At 41.8% G+C, this 23,898-nt stretch overlaps 1 protein-coding gene and 1 long non-coding RNA gene across 18 annotated transcripts in view; one reads left to right on the top strand and one right to left on the bottom strand.

The window, feature by feature from the left end:
* The window catches only part of LOC146404815 (uncharacterized), a 779,473-nt gene that overhangs the window by 222,998 nt on the left and 532,577 nt on the right, over positions 1 to 23,898 (top strand). For all 9 annotated transcript variants that reach the window (XR_014841991.1, XR_014841985.1, XR_014841990.1 and 6 more), the window contains 2 exons: positions 11,104 to 11,863; positions 14,046 to 14,253. This is a non-coding gene — a long non-coding RNA (uncharacterized LOC146404815). The remainder of the gene's footprint in view (positions 1 to 11,103; positions 11,864 to 14,045; positions 14,254 to 23,898) is intronic.
* Positions 1 to 23,898, bottom strand: part of FSHR (follicle stimulating hormone receptor) — a 169,190-nt gene that overhangs the window by 34,844 nt on the left and 110,448 nt on the right. For 5 of the 9 annotated variants that reach the window (XM_085015918.1, XM_021085884.2, XM_085015916.1 and 2 more), the window contains 2 exon segments: positions 17,599 to 17,673; positions 15,053 to 15,127 (listed from right to left, as the gene is read on the bottom strand). The exons of 2 other annotated variants lie outside the window; for them this stretch is intronic. In XM_085015918.1, the coding sequence (XP_084872044.1) occupies positions 15,053 to 15,127; positions 17,599 to 17,673 (150 nt within the window). 9 annotated transcript variants of the gene reach the window in all.

The raw sequence follows: 23,898 nt of genomic DNA, 5'->3' as shown, positions 1-23,898 counted from the left end.
AAACCAGACTCCTTAGCAATCAGGGGGAATTTAATGAGCCCAAAGGCAGGATTTTAAAGATCTCAGCCTTATTAGCCTGGCAGCAGATTCTGTTTTGACCTAATATTCTGGTTTAACAATTGGGCTCTGGTCCTATTTTCAGACGGGATGTGTAGCATAGCTTCAAACTAGCAGCTCTGGTGCTAGAGGATTTGGGTTCAGGTCCTGGCTGGACTATTTTTTAAGTCTCAAGGGGTTAGTTGAAGTCTCTAGGACTCAGATCCTTTATCTTTTACCCAAGGAAATGATAAGATTTACCTAACAGGAAACATTAGCACTGTGTCCAGGCACAGTTATTGGTCATGGTCCAGCCTTGTATTCCATTTCTGTGAGACCTTGACTGATTTCCTGGTTCCCCTAAAATCTGGCCCATGCTCTGCTTTCCCCCAGTTCTCTTGGGTACTGAGATGCAGCTTCATTGTCTGGGTCCCTGTTGTCCCTATGGGACTGCCATGCTGCCTGAGCAGGCTGGCCTGTCATCTGCTGCCTAATGCTCCATGTTCTCTGTTGGAACCACTGGAAGCTGTAGCTGAATTTCCCAGATTCCTCCTGCCCCCCTTCTCTAGTGATCTCCTGCCTCTTTTGACAAACTTGCTTGGATTAACCTTCTTGCTTGTCTGATTCTGGTCTCCGGATCTGATCATACTCTCCCCTGGAGGCTTGTTGGTCATCTCAAGAACATTACTGCAAAGAGTTGGCAAAATTGAAGATGACCTACCCATTAAAAAAAATACATATGATCCACATTTGTTGACTTTTTCGGTGCTGACAAATGGCTACCAGAATTAATGCTATGAAGCAGATATTTGCAAATCAGACATATTATCTCTTTAAGAGAAAGGTGATGTATTAATAACGAAGAGGAATGCAAGAGCATTTGAAAGGAGAGAATTGAGAGGGGAAATGGAAATTAATTTATTGCTGAAAATGACACATCATCATTTATGAAAGGTCTTGTATTGCATATTTTAAAAACAAAGATATACAACTTTCTCACTCATTTAAATTTTTTCACTGGGTTTCAAACACATTGATTAGAAACATAAAAATCCAAGGTCTTCCAGGTAGTTTGTAAGAACATATGATTGACATTAGGGAAGAAAATTACTAGCTGAATTTTATAAAAATATTTGCATGAAAGAATAGGATTGAAATAAGTACACGGACTCAGGGAATGCAGCTATTGGCTTGTTTTCCATTGGATCTACTTATTTTAGTGAAATTTTGTTCTCAGCTTTGACAGCCATGAAAATCTAGTATTTATGTGACCTGTGAATTGCTTTTCTGAGTGTAAAACTAAGGATTAAAAAAATAATGAAGCACATCCTATGATATTGCTTTATCTAAAATATCCATCATTATAATATATTTAATGAGAAGAAAATAGGCTTTTTGTGCCATATGAAATGGTATATAATGAGACAAGGTGTTCATGGCAAAGCACATTATTTATTCATAACTATTTCATCCTTTAAAATGTCATTTTTCTGTATATGTTGTAATGCAGACATTAATACTGCAGTTGTATGAATATCTATTTTATACATAAAATCATTTGAGGACATAGGCTATTTTATTTTGTTTTTTGCTGATAGGGTGAGGAATCAAGACTATATTGCACAATACATGGGCTATTTTGCTTGGGAAGAGAAGCTGTGATTCTGAAGGGCTACCAGATGGAAAGGGTAATAGATTTGTGCTGTATTACTCAGGAAAGTAGGTATAGGATTAATAATAATAATGGTCAACACTTATTGAACACTTCCTATGTATCAGGTCCCACACCAAGCACTTAATATTGATTATTTTATTTATTCCTCTCCTCTACCTTAGGAGACAAGTATCATTACCATCTCATATCAGAATGGAGGAGGCTCAGCTGAAAGATCCAGTCACTTTCACAAAGCCACACATAAGGAGGGCAGAGTTGGAGGTTGAATACACATATTTCTGACTCTAAAGTTTCTGCTCTTACCATTGTTAGGCTTACCCAAATGACTTGTGCCCATTCATTGCAAAAGTTGTCCAACAGAGGAACGGATTATACTGCGAGGCACATGGTTCTCTACCTCTGAAAATGCATCTAACTGTATGGCTGATTTCTTCATAAGGAGTGATATTGTGATTTAGGATTAGAAAAATATTTGGTCTTTGTTCCCCATGCTGGCAAGAACTTCTGGGTGGGGAGAATTGTGGGCTTGGAGAGGGCATGGATGCTCTGAATTCTTTCTCCATACCTTGCCCTGTGCCTCTCTTCCATTGGGCTGTTCCTGAGTTACATCCTTTTATAATAAGCTGGTAATCTAGTAAGCAGAATGTTCCTCTGAGTTCTGTGAGCTGCTCTAGCAAAGTAACCAAACTCAAGGAGGGGTTATTGGAACCTCCAGTCTATAGCTGGTTGTTCAGAAGCATAGGTGACAACCTGGACTTTGAGTGCTGTCTGAAAGGAGATAGTCTTACAGGACTGTTTTACATCTGTGGGATCTGATGCTGTATCAAGTAGATAGGCTCAGAATTGAGTTGAACTGCAGGACTCCCGGCTGGTGTCTGGGAATTGCTTGGATGTCTGTGGGAAAACCTCATACATTGGAATTGGGTGTAGAATTGGAAAGGGGAGTTGAACTCTGTGACCTTTAATATGCTTTCCAACTTAGAAACTTTGAGCATTTCTCCAGAAACGCTATTTCCAGAGGTTATAATGCTTTGCTTGCAAATGAAAGGCTACAATGGACAAATACATCTAGGAAATGCTGGATTAATAAGGTTACACAGTTTCTTTTCTGTGGGATTCTTGGAGCCTTTTCCACAATAGTATCCATTATAAATACCCAAGAGAAAGAAGTAGTGTGCTGGCTTTTCCCAAACACATTGACCTTGGATCCCTCACTTGTTGGAGAGGATCTCCTGAGTTTGGTGTTTCCTAATTTAACCTTGGAAGCCCTGCCAGAAGCTAGAGTGTTTATGCTGATTTATGCTAATTCTCTGAAAATACTCTTACCATTCATGCCACGGTTGGCAAACTCTCTTTTAGACAGGGTATTCTATTAGCACTCTCCCTTCCTCTACTGTGATATAAATCAAAGTTTAAAGCGCAGAAAATCAGAACCACATTGGTGAAAGGGCACACTGTGTCAAGTGAAGTATGATCCAGTTTCTCCTGACATCTTCAGGCATTTTATTACAGCCAGAAGAGGGATGGTAAGAGGCTCTGATAACCCCATGCAGCTGCCCAGAGTCTCTAGTCACAGAATCAGATTCCTACTCCTAGCCCCGCAATTAACCTCTCTACACACCATATCTGGGTAAAAAGAAATCCTGTTCTCTAATGGCAAAGTGAATCAAAGGAGGACTAAACTGAAGAGAAATCTTCAACAAACTGGACCCAGATGTAGAAAAATTAAAGTTTGTGGTGGCTACCCTGTAGCCCTCACTTTGGTGTTATTTATCCTTTCAATTTGGAGCACATGGTAGGATACCTTCATGGCCAGGGCAGATCTCAGTATAATAGGATGTCAAAGTTGGAGTTCTTTCTGAGACGCCAAGGTATGAGACATGTTATATTCTGAGTTTCTAGAAACCAGTGACACAACCTGAACCTCTCTGTAGTGGGTGTGAAAACGGGTAGAGGGACCTTGTGAGAGGTCTTCTTCCAGGCAACTGTGTGAGTCTGCCCTTCCCATCCCCCCATCACGGGAAGGGTGGGATCTGCTGTGGTGTCACGTAGGTTGAGAGAGGAACTTTAAGAGGACCTTGGGGCAACTTTCATTGCTGTCTCCTCCTGCGTGGGGACAGAGTGACCAGTCTCTGACTTGGGCCCGAGTGAGAGGCTGCCTAAAGTGGCAGTAAACCAGATGACTGGTATTTGAGAGGTAACTAAAGTCCTAGGAACTGGTTCCACAGGTTGCAGTTCTGACCCAGACTTGTAGGAAGAAATGACTGGAAAATCACCTTGCCTTATATTTGTGTAGCACAGATAATTGACAAAAGTTATTTCAGAGTATCTCCTTTGACTGTACTGTGAGTTTTTATGATGAATGTAATTACGACTTCCATCTTACTGATAAGCTCACAGAGGGTAAATGAATCACCCAAATTTCTAAACGTGAAATGGAATGAATCATAGACAATACTTACCAATTACCTTATCACATGTCAGGCACCATTATAAAAGGCTGTGCCTGTATTGAAGTTATTAATTCCTGCCCACAACTTCATCAACTCCATGATGAAGATAACTGGTATTAGTTCCATTTTATAGATGGAAGGAAATTGAAGCTTAAAGAGTTACAGTTAATTTTTCTGTTGGAAAGTGGAAGAAAAGGAACCTGAACCTGGGCCCTCTGGCTCCCATGCCTCTCAGAGATCTTCTTCCCATTAAACCACACTGGCTGCATGAGAACTTTTAAAAACTAAGGATCTCTCCAAGCTAGATTCACTGCTAACAGAGCATTGCCAAAAGGTGATCTTTTGGGACTTTCTTGGATGTCGATGTATGAATAATTTTAATCAAACTACCAATCTGTGGCAAGCAGTTACTTTTGAATTACACTGGAGAGTCACAAAAGAGTAAATATTTTAAACAGTTTGCACACCCTCCCCCACAACTCATTTCTAGCATTAATTATTTAGAAAGCTATTTCTTAGGTACACTTCAACTTTGCCCGCAAAGATGATCACAAGTTCCAAATAACAAACAATAATCAGGTGTCACTCTTGGCTCAGAACACTGGAGATGGTGACATTGGCCTCACCTGCACTCTGCCCCTTCCCAGCTGTGGTGTGCCCGAAAGTGGGGTGACTCGGGATGGAGTCAGACACTCCTGCCTTCAGTTCTCAGTTCTGCCAGCCACATAATCTCTGAGTTTCAAACTACTCATTTGTAAATTGGGGAAAACACATGTCTCACTGTTTTGGAAGACTGGACTATGAGCTGTGTGAACAAAATGCTGGTTTAGGGTCTGCCATCTAGTAGATGTTTAATAAGTGTCAGTTCTGCCCCAAGATCCTTTTGTTGTTGTTGTTGTTTTGGCCACACCTGCAGTGTGCAAATGTTCCTGGACCGCAGAGTGAACCCAGGCCACAGCGAGGACGATGCCCGATCCCTTAACCACTGGACCAACAGGGAGCTCCTCTAAGATCCCTTCTTAATACCATTTTGCAAGTTTGGTCAATTGATTCAGCATCTCTGAACCTCAAATTTCCTATCTGTAAAGTGGAACCATCAGTAAATAGCTGAGGGCTTATGTAAGGCTGTGTAAGTTAATACAAAGCAGAAGTTCTAAGTTATGATTCTTGTATCCCACCCCATATCTGCCAGCAATACCTGGTCCAATTAGCAGTGCTTACACTTTTTGCTGGTTCCAAATATCAAAGTGTCACCACACCCTACTCTTCTTATCCCTTCCTTTCACTTTCTTACAACCTTTTGATGGAGATAGGGCTGTTCTTTTCTTCCCCTTCTTACATGAGGCCTAGAGAGGTCTGGCTACTTGCTTACTACAAGTTCTCACAAGCAGCACTAGGGCTGGAACCCAGGTGAGTGGCAAGAGAAGAGCTTTTTCTTAGTGTCTGGCCCTGTTTATCTGTGTCCATGTGGCTCCCGTGGTCTGGCCATTGTCAGAGACAGACCATGCTAGATGAGCTTTGGAGGGAGGCTGCCTAATTTCTTCCCTGGAATGTCTCCCAATCACCTGGCTCCCTCTTCCTAGCTCAGCTGTCTTTGAATGCCAAGCTGGTGGGGGAGGAGCTCACAGCCTCTTGAACTAGACATTATTTGTGGGGTGTTTGCTGTAAGTGAGCTCATGATTAAACTGCAGTAGAACATTTTTGTAATGTCTGCTGGAGATGAAAATATTCTTCCTGAGAATATTTGTCACTGCAGTGTTCACACTCTGTAACGCCCCAAGATATTTCACTAAAAACAACAGCTGCCTCCCTTTGGATACCCAAACTGAAAGATTCAAACCCAGGCCTCTATTTTCACTGAAGGTCTACTGTGTGCAGACCCTGTGCTCTGCGGGAGCCCAGAGATGAACTGGACACAGGCTTTGCTTGGGATGGGAGGTCCTTCAAATCAAATGATGACATCTCCTGCCACTTCATGACTCCCCAGTCTCAGGCCAGCTGACCTAGTTGGCTGAGGACTCCCCTAGAGTGCATTCCTCCTATTGCTGTGCCCACGGGAAGACAGCATCTTCCCAGGTGGATAAGCTGAGTTTGAGAGCATGGGGCCACTTGGCTAGAACATGCCTGTGTTCTTAGATCGCAGCTTAAGAACACAGACTGTAAAAGATAAAGCATTTGAGATGAATGACAGCAGCAAGGAGCAAATGTGATACTTCAACAAGTATTACCGAGGGAGGGGAGCAGGTACACAAGAGGTCTGGATCACAGTCAGGTTTCTCTAAAAAGGAAAGTGAGTAGTTGAGAGCCCTTTTCATGCCATGCACTGGAGATATGATGATGAAGTATCCTGGAGTAGCCCTGTGTCTAGTAACCAGAGTTTACTGGCATGATGCTCGCCTTTCTCATTGTCCCGCCTGCCCCCTATTGCCCACCTCACTGCCCAGTCTCCTCTGGCCTATCTCTGCTTCTGGGGGCTGCCCCATCCCTACAGAGGTGGGAGCTGACAATTCTTGTGTTAGCTCTAATATCTTAATATGTGGCCTCTCCCAGGGATAATCGTAAATCTAAAAGGGTTTGGAAGGACCAAAATATCCTTTAAACTTCCCAATAGTGAGGCTGCAGTTGTAGAAGAGGAGGCAGCAGTTTCTTTTCCATGGAGGCAGGGCTTCGCTTGATGTCTTTCAGACTCTTGCCAGCTAAGCTTTTTGTCTTTTGCCTGTGCCTGAGGTCAGCCCTGCAAAGAATTTGCCCTCCCAGGCCAGCTCCAGTGGCTGCAGGGTACTGTCTTCCTCTTAGGACCCTCACATCCAGTATGTCTCAAGCTCCACTAAGGCTTTGTGCCCATTTGTTAAGGACCAAAATGGCAGGGGTATATCCTGCAACTCTCTTTTAGCTTAAGAGGCTAAGCTTCTGTTGTACTTAAGAGTAATTTACAGCTGCTTTCAGTTTTTGATGCATCTAAATGCATCAGCATTTAAAAAGGTCCCCTTGAATCCTGGGTGAGAGGAGCCTGATCTGGGAAGTACAGTGGTCTGTAAGAGGCTGGATTTGCCTTTCTTAGAGAGGGACTTTCTCCTTCCATGCAAGACCCTTTGTGCTGGATCTGACTCTGCTGAGCTTGGGGCAGGCAGTGACACTAGGATCCCCAGATTCATGAAGATCACAGTTTAGACACTTAACTGCTGGCAGAGATCTTAGAGGAGGTAGAGTCCATTCTCCTCTTCCATCAGTCTCTTGAAGCATATTTTATTTCCATTTTGCAGATAAAGAAATGATTGTGTAATTTCCCTTGTGCCCAAACATCCTTGTAGTCATGACAACAGCCTTTAGAGACTTACAGCACCAACAGTCAGGGAGATGCACTTGAAGAGATCAGTCCATTCCTGTCTGGAGGACATGGGGATGACACTAGCGATGAGGAAGAAGTCAGGGCTGAGCTTCATGCAGCTAATCAGAGACTAGTTTCTCTCTGAACACTCTCCAAACATGTCTTTACATCTGATTTCTTATGATGACAGAGACAGGCCTTATTTCAAAATTAACGATGTGAGGACACACCTACCTTGTAAAAGGTGTATCCCGTGAAAATTTCATCTAGGGACTCAGCAAGTGGGTGGAGTAGGTGGCTACCCATATGCTGATCCTGTAGTGAATCCTGTAGGACTTTCCCTCTCAGAAGCTCCCATGCCCGGGAGTCCATCATGATTAGTCCTTGGGTTCCACATCGGCTTTTCCAGGTTTCTTTTTAAAAATGTGCCACTTCTCTTGATAAGAAGAATATTAAGACCTGAGTGTACAGATGTGACTTGATAGATCCAATAACTGTCTTGCTGATGGACAAGACCTGGACTTCTTGCAAGAGAAAATACTGAGCAGGTCAGAGGAAGGAGGAGGAGAGGTTAACAGCATGAAACCATCACCATCCTTACAATTAGGTCCTCAGGTAAGGGTGGGGTAATTGCTCTCCTTGGGCTGAAATCTTATTCCGAATCTTATTGTTCCACAAAGAAAAATCTGGCTATCTTTTCCCGGAGTTGACAATAGCAGGCAAAGTTGGGCCTGCTGGACAGATTACTGATAAAAGAAGCAATCGAGTAATATCCATTGCGCCCAAACATCTTTGAGAGAGAATACTGACAGCTGGGGAGATGGTTAATAATTTCCTCCTTAAAAATCACAGCCCCTGTGTATGGTGACTTCTGGCCCAGAGGGGATTTTTGAATGCTGTCTGCAGGATGATTCTGTGCAGGAGTCCCTGGTGGGAAGGGAGGCTTTGGGGGTTACTAGAAGTGAGTGAGCAAAAATCACTGCTGTCACTTGGGTCCTTGTCTGACCTAGAGGTAAATCGTATACCAGTGGTTCTTGTTAGGGAATATATCCCCTGTTGAACCATGCCTTTCTCTTCCTCCAGGTGCCACCATCCCTGTACCCCTGATTATGGCAACTGGCCCTTAGCAGGTTCCCCCTTGAGTATGGTCTATATCCTGCTACCTGTCAATCTAAAGTCCAGTGACTGTCACCCTGTCACTCTGCTGCTCAACAGTCTCTTAAAGCTTATTTTCTACCACTGTGTTAGGCCAAAACTCATTTGTGTAATTTAGTTTTCCAATATCACTAAACCCAGTGCATCCTAATATAGTCATACTCCTTCTCAGTGTGCACCTTGTTTTCAGTTAAGACTCAGTTCCTCCCAATCCTCTGCCTGCTGCATGGCCCTTTTATATTTGATATATTTACTTACCTTTCTTTCATTGAAAATGCGTTCTTTTCCATCTTTTCAAATTTTGTTCATCCCTCAAGTTGTAGGCCTCCCTATACCAATAAGCTTTCCCTGACTAGTCCAGCCCAAGACATTGGATCAGTCGTCTTATCTATGGCTAGTGCCACACAACTGGACAGATGTGTTATTTTCAGGGAATAATGCATGATAGCCCCTTCTCCCCAAAGAGCTGAGCTCCTTGCATTGAGAGCTGTCCATAGATGTCTCCTGTATCTCTCATAAGGCTATCCCCTCTGTCCTTTCTTGACCCCCCTTTCTAAACCATGACTCTACTTTCCTTGCTTTGTTTTTCTTCATATCTCCATTACCACCTGACATTATCCAACAATTTTTGTCTCTTCCATTAGAATGTAAGTTCTATAGGGGCAAAGACTTTGTCTGTCTTGCCATTTTTTGGATCTTGAGTAAACAGGCACAGTGAAGCCTAGGTTATAGTATGGCCTCAATAAAAGATGGTTGAATGATTGAATGCATGAGTCCTTACTGACTGGCTAATTCATATCCAAAGTGATGGAGGAGAAATGGGAAGGAACCTCTCCTTTCTACTATGCACATGACTGCCATAACTTTGGCAAATGAACCCTAGTATATGTCTTTTCCCATCATTACAGAGAACCAAATGTTGCTGAATATCAGGATAATCCAATGCACAGGGACATTGCACCTTCCTGTCAGAAGAGCTCTGTGACCAGGGAGTACGGGCAAGGCCAACTTACTTCTGTAAGATGCTTGTACTTTTACTCCCTGGCTTACTCCTTCTTGTGAGGTTCAAATGCAAAGAAATATGGTAAAAGAGTTAAATTGTAAACCTACATAAAAATAGGAAGCATAATCCAACCAGTTGGTTGCTGGGGATGGCATGGGGTGTTGTGGACCATCAGGGTTAAAAATGAATAAAAGGAGGAGTTAGGAACCCTCCACTACAACTCTGCAGGATAATGTAATTTTGCTTCTTTGGGGGGCTTTTTGGATGTGTTAGGAGTTTATAAGAAGGAAGCCTTTTTCCTTTGAGAAACATGAGTGATGTATTTTCATGTTTGGATGCTGATCAGTGGACTCTGTCCAAAAGAAACAGTTAAAGAGGCCTTCAAAACCTTAGAAATATTAGAAGGGGAAAGAGATCATTACCACCACCATATCGTTATTATTGTCATCATCAAATTAATCCTTACAAGAGTCTCTGAAGAGAAGGTACTCTTTTTTAAAGACAGAGAAGAGAACTGAGTTTCAAAGAGATGGAGTCCTTTACACAGGCTCCCTTAGCTAGTAAATGACAAGTTTGGGAATTTAATAAGAATTGCCAACATTTGCTGAGAATTTTCTAAATGTCAGTCATTCTTTTTAGTACTTCATTTAATAACAACACAAGGATGCAGGCCATGTTACTCCTAGTCTACAGAAATGAAAACTGAGACTTAGAGAAGTTTAGATAATTATTCAAGGTCACCCAATGAAGAAGGGCAGGAGCCGAAAACCTGAGCCCAGCCAGGTGACCCCAGAGCCCCTGTGCATCCTCGCTGAACCCCTGTCCTCTACCCCTCTTGGCATGTGATGTCCAACAAATGGCTTAGCTTTGATAATTGAAGAAGCTAATTTCATCACTCCTATGAAAACAGATGAAAGGGAGAAATGCAGAAAAAGTGAGAGAAGAACTTAGGGAGAGGGGTGGAGATGAAACAGCCTGAATTACTAAGGTTAAGTGCGTCCCACCGATGAGTCTCCTGGAATCATCCCTGGGTGGAGAAAGCAGACAGTGTGGCTGCCATTAACAGCATCCTATGAAGCTCTACCTGGCCCACATGCAAGAGGAAGATGGTTGTCAGTTGGGGGTGGGGGTCCCACCCAACTGTGTCAAGGATTTGCTAAGATAGAATCATGGTTTATTGAGTAGCAAAGAGCAACATCCAGCTGCCTGAGAATTACGCTGACAGGATGCAAAGGCAAGAAAATATTGTGTAAACTTTATTTACAGATCAATAGATAATCTTTCATACACAAAAGGTCAGCTCCAGGAAGGCAGAGTGGTAAAGAAAGAAATGTTGCTTGCAAATACAATATTGACTTAAAAAAAATCCACCCAAATGAATCCTTTGATGTATATTCTTCCAGTAAAAGTACATTTCTTTATTCATGAATTTTTTTTTCCCTAACCATTTCAGGTTCCCCAGGAAAGTATGAAGACAGTAATAAAGAAGGCTGATTTCTAGTTGTCTTGAATTCTGTACCATCAAATGATCAGTATGAAGTGGAATCAATGCTGAGAATTCCAGAACAACATTTCTAAGTGTGTGTGCGCGCAGCAATTAGAGTTCTCTAGTCAAATGGCAACTCCCCCCTACCCAGGCAATTTCCTGCTTTGCTGGCTGTGATGATATGCATTTATCCTGGCTTAAGGAAATAAACTACTCCTCAGTCCTACTGGTCCCTTCTGGATTCCTTCATCCTTTTGGTGTTTCTTCTTTGCCTTGAAGCAAATAGTTCATCATCCCAAAGAATATCGAAAATCATTGCCATCCACCTCCACCTGGCTGCTGGATCAAGAAGCTGTTGATGACTGCCACACAGACGCAAATAAGTGTGGAAAGAAGAAGGAAGCTTAACAGGACTTTGTTTCCATGACATAAGCTTTTAGCTTAGAGGCCCAACTCTGAATTTAGGTGATTCCTCTTAGCTGTTTGGAAAATATTTCAGAGGACCACAGTCTAAGAGCCCTGAATGGATGTCTTGCTGGTGGAGTTGTTTTTGGAGTGTGAAGTTCCCAGGGTTGTATGCTATGTCCCAGGATCAGTGTGGAGCTGGGAGAAGCACACCCTTGGCAATAAGTCAAAAGGATTAAGACAGACAGCTCTTTGTCCCAACTTCCTGATGGGGATCAGCATGGCAGTGCATGTGAAGAGACTTTCCACAGTGTAGAATTATGTAAGTATATATATTTTTCAGAGCCATCAAGGAGGATCATTTGACTATGACACAGTTCCTCTAAATTGCTTATAAGTTCTTTTCTTTCTCCAGTTAGAAAGCATGTTTCAGATACTCTGAGGACAATAACTTCCTCTCAGGAAAGGATGTGGCTAGAATCATAACTTCCAGCTTTGTCTGCACTTAATGGGAGAGTCAGGTGAGATGGAGGTTTACTTAGCATCTCAAAGTGAGAATAGGACAGAAAGGAGAGGCTGGACTTGATGACAGATGACACAGAGTCAGTCAGATCTTTATCCTCTCTGTGCTGCCCAAGTTCCCTCTTCAGTCTAGGGCTGTGCCTTCTATGCCCACATCCTCCCAAGTTCCTCCCAAGCCCTCACCCCCTCAGAGGGAGGGCTGAAGGTCTTTACTAATAAGACTGAATGGTGCTGGCCCCAAGGCGTTGGCTAATATTCAGGTCAAATTCTGGATCTCTTGATTTCAAGCTTTGCAGTGATTCCCAGTCCTTCATACTTATCCCAGCTGATACTGTCATGGGCTATGGCACATGTGCTTGATGGGATTGCTGCCTTGAATCTTTCCTCTGCAGGAGAGCTTTTTTGAGACACATGTGACAGTTTATGAATGGGGGTATCCCTTTGTATATTCTAAGGTGCTTTTGTTTTGTTCTTGAATGTTCTATGGTCACCCCTATTCCACCCAGACTTTTTCTAAGAGGAAGAGAGGGAAAGAAGAAAAGAAGGAATGAAGGAAACCAACTGGGTAACAGGCACCAATAATCTTATATATAGTTCTTTATGGTTTATATACTAAAAAACAATTTACAAAATGTTTTTACAGGCATAATCATATTTAGTTTTTCCAACCATCCCAATTTATAGATAAGGAAACAGGCTTAGAGAATGGCTTATCTAGTTAATAAATATCAGCATCCCATCTGAAATCCAATATTTCTAACATCATTTATAGTCTTTTTCTTTTCTATACTGCTCTCTTAAATGTAAAGGCATGTCCCCAAACTACTCTTTTTTTTTTTTTTTTTTTTGAGCTCATGCCAAACACGCTGGATAGAAGCTTCAGATCTTAGTGGCCGCTGTCATTGTCTATTCAACTCTTACTGGACTTTTTCTAAGGGTGGACTGGTAGACTTTGGCCAGAAATAATCATCCTACAGATGTTTAGTACAGTTATTAGTGTTTTTGAGCAGTCTGTAGTTTACAATATATTTTCCTACATAAATCTCACTTGAGGGTCCTATAAACTATGTGCATCTCAATCCAGAGATTGCCCTAAGAGTACATCAAAGAGTCAGGATGAGGTCCTAGATTTTTTTTTTTTTTTAATCTAAGACTCGTGCCTTTTCTGTTACTCCATATTTCCTCCCCTGTTTTGGGCCTGACCCAGGTTTGCTTCTGCAGCAAGTATAGCAAAGTCCATTTAGGGAGCCAAGACTCCCAGGTCAATAAGAGCATTACTGTTTACAAAATTTGTGGGGTATCATGCAAAATGAAAATGCAGGGCTCTGTGATCAAAAATGTTTAAGCATTTCAAGATGGCGACAGCAGAGTATTAAACCCAGTGCCCTCTGGTTGTGGGGCTCTTCTGAGCATGGAACCCCGTGAGACTGTACTGGTGAAGCTGGTCCTGCCTCTGGTATTAACTCAGGAGTTGAAGGCCTTATTTCTTTTTCAGATCCTTTCTGGGGCTCCTCTCAGAGAGTGAAAATTCCAGGTCAAATGGATTTTCTTCCGTTAACTCTTCTATCCCCCAGTCAGTTTCCATTCAGAAAGCTAAGCCATTGCGGCCCAGTGTTCCTTAATATACCTGCCTACTCCAGTTCTCGTGGATCAAAATTTAGGGACAGAGCCATAATCTCACTAGGAGCTAATGTTTTTTGAGCATTTACCATGTCAAAGGGCCTGTGCCAAACTTTTTACATGCTTTGAATTGATTGCAAAGATGGCCTCAATTCTCTATCCTTCTCTGTATCCACATGCTTTGTATTGTGACTTTGCAACTTTTTCCACAAAGTAGTAGCGTCTGTTTCTCCACCTCTTGAATCTGGGGTGGCCCCATGAATTGTGTTGGCTAATAAAATGCAGCAGAAGAAATAGTGTGCTAACTCAGAGTTTAGGTCTCAAGAGGCTTACAAGCTTACTTTCTCTCTCTTCCACTCCAGGACTGTCATGAGAACAAGCCCGTTAGTTGCTAGAAATGAACACCCCTTGGATGAGAGCTGTCATCCCAGCTGAGACCATCCACAGCAGCCAGCTCCCACTACACCTGCCAGCTAACCATAAATACAGGACTGAACTTAACTAAGGTGAGGCAGACAGCAAACAGCATCCAGCTCGGCAGAACCATTCCACTGATCATTTCAGAGACAGGTAAGAAATAATAAATCATTGTTGCTTAAAATCTGTCTTTTTCGAGTAGGTGGTTATCCATTATTATTATGTTAATAGATAATAGATACACATCCATTATTATGATAATTTCCATTCTCTTAACAAGGAAATAAGCTTTGAGATGTTAAGTTTTGCCTATGTTCAATAGCTAATAAATGGGTCCAGAAGGTTTGATTCCGTAAGTCAAAGTCTAATATGTTATTTTGTGGGTCCCCATCATAGCACTCAGGGCTCTGTCAAGCCCTCAGCTAATTTGAAAGCCATTTGAGTAGAAGAAGCAGTGTTTCTGTGGATGGAGGCAGGTCCCAGGGATGGAGCTCAAACACCAGAAATCTCTCTGCTGATAAAAATACCATGTCTATTATTAACCAAAACTTTTCATATAAAACACTATAATCAAAGAAGAAATGCTTATATGCAAAACAAGAGAGACAGTGTCTTTGAGGTCAAGGTCACAAGCTAAATGCTAGCAGAAATTTTGGCTGTATCTCATTAATGGTAAATTATGACTAGTTTTGCAAGAGGTCCGTGTGACAATCCCATTAATGCAAATGACTTTCCTTATGATGTCTGTTTTTGTAAATGAAAACAAAATGCAATTATGTTAGTGGAATTCACTCATTAACCTAAAATCCACCAGTAAGTATCTCCCTGCTTCAGCTTCTCCCCCACATCTTTGATAAAAAACAGTTGTTCCCCAGAGTTACAAATGGATATTTTGCTAAAATAGGAATGCACAATATGCACAATCTGGATCATAGAAGGGGGCATCACTTACAGATATCGGAGGTTGGGAAGGTTCTGGAAGGCATCAGGGTCGATGTAAAGCAGGTTGTTGGCCTTTTCAATTCTACTGTAAAGGAGGAAATAACATGCACAGGACCTCAACAATAAGGAATGCTATGGTCTTTTCACATTACGCAAAGTGTGTCACAAAGTTAATTCACCTATCCATCTATCCATCTATTCATACATCCATTGCTTCAACAAAAATTGAGCATGCATTAGGTGTCTGTTGCTATATTAAACTGTGCAAACAAAACATCAACCCTGTCTCACATAACTTTCATCACTGAAGTCCTCCTGGAACCTGTCCATTTGAGACAGACAAAGCCCTGACTGGGTGAGTCATTTGAACCCTGAGCACAGCCAAGTCTTTAACCAGTAGGCATCTCCCAGGGCCTGAGGAGCCTAAGAGGGTAGGGACAAGACTAATATGGGGAGACAAGAGAGAAGAGGATGAAAAACAACAAAAGGGCGTGAAAAGAAGATGGGAGGGAAGAGGAAGGCTGAGGACCCAGAGGAGATTAGAGAAAAGGAGAGTGAAGGGGCAAAGAAAACAAAGACTGGGGGGAATACCAGTGGATATCTTTGGTTTTCACCGTGCAATGCCAGCAGACAGTAGCTGAGAAGGTACCAGTGAGTACCCCGGTGCTGCAGATGGAGGCTGCTCTCTCACGGCACATGAGGAGTGATTGGCTTCTGCTCCATATTGACCTGTGCTATGTCCTGATCAATAGTCTAAAGGTGGGCATGTTCACATTTGGATTCCGACAGAGAGAAGCTGCCCTTTCCTCATCTTGCTGGATCAATGTATATTTGCAGAGATGCTCTGTGTTAATTACTTCCTCCCTGTTTCATTAGCTTTAATGTTGCAGGAACCTGTAGCTACCCAGATCCAAGTACCAGGTAATTAATCATTTTAAGTACAGTCAGTGCTACATGGGGGTGAACACCTCTTCATGCAAGGAAGAGATGAAAGAGCCATCCCATTAGCTCCCTGCCCGCTGAACTGTATCAAGGGATGCCTGCTTGACCTTGCCCAAAGGACTGGCTGCCCTTTGGTTCATTTTCTGTGATAGTCCCTGTGGGTTCTGAGACCCTGGTCCCATCTCTTTTCCCAGTGAGGTTAAGGAAAGCCAGAGAGAGAAGGAAGGAAGGACCTGGCAGGTAATGGGGAAAGTGGAGGCAGGGGGGAAGGCATCAGTTGCAGAGGCTTAATGACAAGGAGGAAGCATAATGGTGGGAGGCAGACTGGGTAGAAGGAAAGGGAGGGGGGAGTCTGCCAAAATGGACAGACTGTCATTTCTAAACAAATTCATATATATGCATGTATGCATATATGAATTATGCATGTGTGTATATATGTATATATGCTTGGCAAATGCTAAAAAGTTTTTCAAAAGATACAAGAGAGTCAGGAGATTTATGTTCAAGTCCCTATCCTGCTGGGTGACTAGGCAAGCCTCACAACTGTTTTTTATTCCTCATCTGTAAAATTAGGAGAGTGGTTCATTGGCTTTCCTAACTGCATTCCCTGAGAATTTTGTGAGATTTTAATAAATGCTTCATAGAGAAACCATTCCAGTGACATTAGTTGAGAAACTCGCACTACTATATCCCTCTTGGAGATTCCAAGTGTATATTTGCATATTATGGGCTCTGAGTTTTCTTGTAGTAAGTGAATCTATCTAACTTTATTTGCCCATTGTTTCTTAATCTTATTTGACCATAGAATCTTTTTCCTTTTTTGAAACATTTAGTATGTTTCTGAGGTTTAAGGATACACAGACTATACTTGGGAAAATTTTGGACCAGACCGTCTCTAAGGTCACTTCTGGCTTTGATATTCTGTGGTTCTATGAATTAATCTGTGGTGATTATAGATTGGTGTGAAACAGAAGTGGATCTGTTTGAGTATTGACATATATGTAAAACTCGGATGTCAATAGGGAAAATAAACTTAGAGTAGTAAAGGAACCACTGTTATAACTTACTCTATGCCAGCTGATGGTAGATCTACTTAACATGTATCATCTCATTTATTCATTGCAGAGATCCTACATGGCATGCAATTTTATTATTTCCATTTTACAGATAAGAAAACTAAGTCCTAGCATGATTTTGTATCTTGGCCAAGGTTTTGTGGTAAGGAGTATATGGCACAGGTTAGTATTCAAACTAAAGCTGTTCAACTTCAGCTACATCATGTAGATTATCCTTAATCAGGATTTATTTGGACTTTGACAGCAGAATAAATTTGAAAGGATGAGGTAGAAATATTTGCAGTCACAGAGCAAGGTTCTTGAGTCTACTATGCAGAAAACTCTGGGAGAGAAAGAACAGGATAAGACCAGACTCTGAGCTGGTGCTTGGATCACCAGGCAGACATAGGAGAGTGGCTTTTGGGCTAACTTTGACATCTTAAAATGAAACTCTAGGGGTCTGAGAACAGAGCAGAGCCAGGGCCTCCCAGAAATATAAGCAAACTTTAAAGCTGTTGCCAAGAACAGCCATGGACAAACTCCACAGGGTCTTGCTTACATTTCATGTAATTTGGGCAGATTGGAGAACACATTTGCCTCGATCACTTCTAAGACATCATTCTGTGAGATCTCTCTGCAAGGAAAGAAATATAATTCAAGTCAGTTCAGTTATACTCCATAAATGGATTTAGGGCTCAACATAGAGCCTTGTGCCTACAATGATTCATGAGACACACAGAACTCTGTTCCTGTCGCAGAGAAGTCAGTTGTAATGATGACACAAAGCTAACATATACGATGCTAATAATTACAGAACAATGAGAGAATAAACCCAAGGCACTGGCTCAGTTCAGAGGCTATTCAGTCTACAGATGTACCAAGGGGAGGGAAAGAGACTGGCTCAGGGAGGGAAAGACACTTGATTAAGGATACTGAGGGAATATATAGGATAAGAACAGACTTTAAATTCCTTAGACCAGGGGTCAGTGACTTTCTACAAGGTGAGGCAGTAAAATTTTTTTTTTTGGCTTTGTGGGTCATTTTGGTCTCAATTGATAATGTCATGTAAAAGTAGCCTTAGATACCACCTCAATGAATGAGCATGACTGTGTTCCATTAAGACTTTATTCATGAAAACAGGTGGCAGGCTGGATTTGGTGCCCTGGACTGTTGTTCAGTGACCTTTTCCTAGACCATAAGAAGCAAGTTCTTCTCTCTGCTAATCTGGCTTTGGGAGATTAGAATGTCAATTCAGTCTCTTTTAAATAAACATATCGGGGAAATAACTATTAAAAAATAATAATATTAAATAAAAAACACATAGATTTAAATCCCTTTCTGCTCCAGACCATTGCCCAAGTGGGGATTGTTATTGCAGGGGCTTTGTCATTAATGTTGTTTTGGCCTAAAGTACCCAGAAAAGATCCTTTGGGTCCCAGCTTATTTCCTCCTGGAGTAATTTGAGGGGAGTGGAAGATGGAGTCCACCATGCAAAAGCCCAGAACTTAGGAGGAGATAAGGGAGGCTTAATCAGTTCACATTTATCAAGTGTTTCAAAGATGAAACCTGCTATTATTAGGCCCCCTGAGGAAGGCTCTCATGCAGTTTTCATGTGGCAGCTGAGAGAGTCTCTGAGTCTCACAGGCAGCATGTGTTCCAATTGGCTGAGGCAGAGCATGGCTGATGGCCTGGTGTTTAGCTGAGGAACTCCAGAAGGGCTCTGGATCAAGGGAAAGGCCTGGAGGGCAGGGCAGGGAGAAGGCCTGAGGGGGCGTGGAGGGTAGGGTGTACGATTCTGAGCAGCAGCCAACTCAGGGAGGGGAGCTGGTGACATCAGCGGCTTGCCAGCTCAGGGGTGGCAGGGTGGTTTCTCACACGCCCCCAGGAGTGAGGAGACTTTTTTTTTTTTTAAAAGAGAGAAACACCTCTTATTCTCCTGTAGCTTCCTATATGATTCATTTGGTCAAGTGAATCAGTCTTCATAATCTTCACAGTTGAACATGGATAAGGGTGGTGGTATGTACATGTGTGTTAATAGGGCATGCAGACAGTTGGGCATTTGGTTTGTCTCTCTGTCCTGCAAGTGGAAAGGGTGCTGGAAGGTACAGGAATGAGAAGGGCTAGGAGAAGGGTGGTAGGTCTAGAAAAAGGAAGACATTTATTTGAACAAGTAAAGCTCATTGACTCGAAAGAGCTGCACAGGAGGAAAATAGAGGGAAGCACTAGAGGTCAGAGAGGATCTAAATGCAACTGGGCCCATGACCTTCAAAAGCCATTTCCAGGTTCACTCACAGGTTTGGTCATCACTTGGGGTAATATCTCAGCCTAATATTGCTTGAAAGGTAGACATTTCTCCTTACCTGAGTTCATGAGCTGAGAGTTTCCTCTTATGGATTTCTTCGTTTTCTCTTTTTTGACCAAAGAGAACTGAAACTTTTTAAAGTAAACAAGCCAAGAAGCACTTCTAAATTATTTCAGAAGATAGTTTATGTTTTATGGTCTCAACTTCAAAGACAGGAAAGGGTGTTGGGGTTGGATGGAGGTTGAGGGAACCTTTGGTTGGATGAGGGCTGGGGGGAGGTGAACAGCTTGCAGTAGTGGAAAAATACCTCATTGGGAAATTCAGGGATCTTGCTCTAGTTCAGCCCAGTCCTGCCTCTAGTTATTTCTGTTGTCATTGATTAGGTATCTGCTATTTACCACTCACTCTACATACATTCTCTCCAATCCCTTTGGCATGCCTGTGAAGTTCATTTTAATTTCCAGGTTAATAAATAGCTCCATCTGTATGCAAAACCATCTCTAGCTGACTGCAGGGCTGGAGTGCTTTCTTCTACGTGTCCTGCCTCCCAGGCCACATTGGCCCTAGTATTTCCACTGCTATGTATTTACTCAAGAGGAATAAACATTTATGCCCCCCCGCCCCCACCCCAAGACTTGTACCCAGATGTTTGTAACAGCTTTATTTATAATAGCCCAAAACTTGGGACCAACCCAATAAACTAGAATATGCATACAATTGGTATATTACTCATCAATAAAGTAAAATAAACTGATAATACAACATAGTTGAATCTTTATATGCTTTCTTTTTTAAAAAAATTGAACTGTAGTTGATTTACAATACTGTGTTAGTTTCAGGTATATAGCACAGTGATTAAGGATGTTTGCAGATTATATTTCATTATAGGATTATTACAAGATAATGGCTATAATTCCGTGTGCCATACAGTAAATCTGTTGTTTATCCATTTTGTATGTAGGGGTTTGTATCTGTTAATTCCATATCCCTAATTTGTATCCCCCTTCCTGCTCCTTTTTGATAAACACGTTTCTTTTTCTATGTGAATCTGTTTTGTATATACATTCATTTGTAATTTTTTTTTGAATTCCACATGTAAGTCATATCATGTAGGATTTGCCTTTCTCTGTCTGGCTTATTTCACTAAACATAATAATCTCCAGATCCATCTATGTTGCTGCCAATGGCAGTATTTCATTTTTTTTTTATGCATAACTTTCCATTTCGTGTGTGTGTGTGTGTGTGTGTGTGTGTATGTGTGTGTGTGTAGCCCAGATCTTAATCCAATTGTCTGTTGATGGGCATTGACTTGCTTCCATCACTTGGCTATTGTAAATACTGCTGCTATGAACATTGGGGTCCATATATCTTTTTGAATTAGAGTATTCATTTTTTTCTGTATATATACCCAGGAGTAGAATTGCTGGATCATGATGATAGCTTTATTATTTTTTTAATTTTTTTTTTTGTCTTTTTGTCTTTTCTAGGGCCACTTCACATGGCATATGGAGGTTCCCAGGCTAGGGGTCTAATTGGAGCTGTAGCCGCTGGCCTACACAAGAGCCACAGCAATGTGGGATCCGAGTCACGTCTGTGGCCTACACCATAGCTCATGGCAACGCCGGATCTTAACCCACTAAGCGAGGCCAGGGATCAAACCCGCAACCTCATGGTTCCTAGTCGGATTCGTTTAACCACTGTGCCACGACGGGAACTCCCAATAGTTTTATTTTTAGATTTTAAGAAACTTCCATACCATTTTCCATAGTGGATGCCCCATATACCGAATCTTTAAAAAATTATGCTGAGTGAAATAATGCAAACATAAAAGAATGCATACTATACGACACCATTTATAGTGACAGAAATCAGAGTAATTGTCACCTGGGGTCAGGGATGGAGGTTGCTGATGGAGAAGAGGCAGGTAGAAACAATCTAGGATGATGGAAATGTTCTCTGCCAAGATTGAGGAGGTAGTAACATGAGTTGGTCTAACTTACTGAACTTTAAAATGAATGCTTATATTTTATTGCATATAAAACATACATTATTAAAATTATTTCAAAGGAAGTAAATTCCAGTTTGTGTTTTGAGAACTCTGAATTAAGAAAACTAATGGGAGAATGTTGGTTATATTGTCTGGCCAGAAGGTGGTGTTTGAATCCTAGTTCTCTCTTGGTGATTCTAGATGAGGTTCCTTCCCCTCCTAGCTGTCTCCTCCCCTCCCCACCCCTCCACCCCCAATCTGTAAAGAAAATAGTTGAATTTTCAGAGTTTCCCAATTCTGGCTGCACGTTGCAATCTTCTGGTGGACCTTTAAAAAAATTCTAAAGCCTGGGTTCACACCAGAGAGTTGGATTTATATAGTCTGGGGTGAGACTTCCCTTCCTTCCTTCCTTCCAGCAATGGTGATTCTCATGTGCATGAAGGCTTGAGAACTGCCTTTGGACTCGATGATATTAAGGTCCCTTTTAGACCTAAGATTTCTGCCTTAAAGTTTGCTTCAGGACCAATGGCCAATATTCCCTTGGCTGCTAAGACAATAAATTGGGGAAATAAGGTTCTTGGAGCACAAGAGAAAGTGAGGCAAAATAGTAGTGAGAGAAATCTGTAGATGGAATGTGGGGGCAGGAGTAAGAGGAGGTACTAATTAGGTTTGGTTTTTCGTAAGTTAAATAATTTAATCAAAAAGTCACAACATTTCAGATGTTGAATGTGTAACAATGTGGTTGAAAATATGTAATAATACCTTACAGTTAGTTAGTATTGATAATTGACAAAGTGTTTTTTTCTATGCATAGCTTCCCTTAATTTTCAGTATGCTTAGGTAAATTAGAGTTAGTGTAGCCAATATGATCTCCACTGAGGTTAACACAGGTGACCTGGCTTGGCTAAGATAATAAACAGTTGTGAGAATCACTCAACTGATCTTTGAAGGGAGGATGTGGAATCTTTACATCCAAAGAACTCACATGATTAATAAATTATTCTCAGAGTTCCCGTTGTGGAGCAGCAGAAACTAATCCAACTAGGAACCAGGAAGTTTCGGGTTCAATCCCTGGTCTCACTCAGTGGGTTAAGGATCTGGCATTGCTGTGAGCTGTGGTGTAGGTCACAGACATGGCTTGGATTTGGCAAAAGCTCCGATTAGACCCCTAGCCTGGGAACCTCAATATCCCACAGGTGCATCCTAAAAGGACAAAAGCCAAAAAAAAAAAAAAAAAAGACACCATTCTCTCTCTCAAAAAATGTACTTAAGAATTTTCTTTGTTTGCAGTTGTGACATATCATTGAAGTTGGCATAATTCAGGGTGTGAAGGTGTTTTCTTAAGAGTCTACAGGTAAAGGGTTTATTTTATTTTATTTTTTTGCTTCTCTAAATGTCAGCATTTCTAAAGCTCTGTCTTAGTATCCCTCAAGTTTTTCCTGTTAGAATCTCTCTGTTGATGCCTCACGTGTCCTCAAAACAAGTTTCCTTCTTAGACCAGAGACCCGTGTCTGCCACTGTCAAAGCCATATTCTGCTACATGTTCTGCACACCTCTGATGGACAGATAGTCTAGGGCGGGCTTACTATTTTCCTCTCCCAACTCTCCCCCATAAACTTGGGTTATCTATGACTCCTCTTGAACATTTAATAGATTCTAAATTTTCTCAATTACTTTTTTTCAGTACTTCTTACAAATATCCCTTCATTTCCCACCATCATTATCGTAATTATGGCTCTTTGCAATTTCTGCTGGATGAGCGGTTCTTAATACTCATATGATGACTCAGTTTTGGCTTGATGTGGGTCATGAGTCATCTTTTTTTCAAACAAATTGTGTCCCAGTGATTTCCTTAAAAATTGGAAGGTATTCAAGTGTGTATGTGTGTGTGTGTGTATAAAATCCTATTTTTGTACACACAGAAATTGGAATAGCTAGGGTAGAAAAGGGTGGAATAGATGGTGAAGGCCTGGCCTGGAGTTCATCTCTACCTGGATACAGGAGTGTAGATAGTATTTACGTTTGGGAGCCCTGAATGGGATGGGGTTTGGGAAGGTAAATAGAATTAGGAGGATGATAAAAAGTGAGGGAGGGAGAAAGTGCAGGAGGTAAAGAGAATTAAATCAGAGTTAAAAGACAGAAAATGTAGATTTTTTTTTTTTTTTTTTTTTTTTTTCCCTTAGGGGCTGCAGGTGTGGCATGTGGAAGTTCCCAGGCTAGGGGTCAAATTGGAGTTACAGCTGCTGGCCTACACCACTGCTGGATCTGAGCCATATCTGTGACCTACACCACAGCTTGTGGCAATGCCAGATCCTTAACCACTGAGCAGGGCCAGGGATCAAACCCTCATCCTCATGGATACTAGTCGGGTTCGTTTCCATTGAGCCACAAAGGGAATTCTGATAATTTCTGTAGTGCTCTGGGTATACCTGTCGGAAACAGTATAAAGAGGAATTCATTAAGTCCTAAGTGATGGGAGATAAGGGGTTGGGCAGGTAATAAGCAAGGACCACTTGGCTTCAGTGTGGTCTGCCAGCTTTAGCAGAGGCCAAAGGAAAGGAGGTGGGAAG

Source organism: Sus scrofa, chromosome 3 (assembly GCF_054392235.1).
Source record: "Sus scrofa isolate SSC_HxYL_T2T_F1_AM1 chromosome 3, Sscrofa_HxYL_maternal_Yorkshire_Landrace_v2.0, whole genome shotgun sequence".
NCBI classification, from domain to species: Eukaryota; Metazoa; Chordata; class Mammalia; order Artiodactyla; family Suidae; genus Sus; species Sus scrofa.
This window is presented reverse-complemented; position numbering and strand designations above follow the sequence as displayed.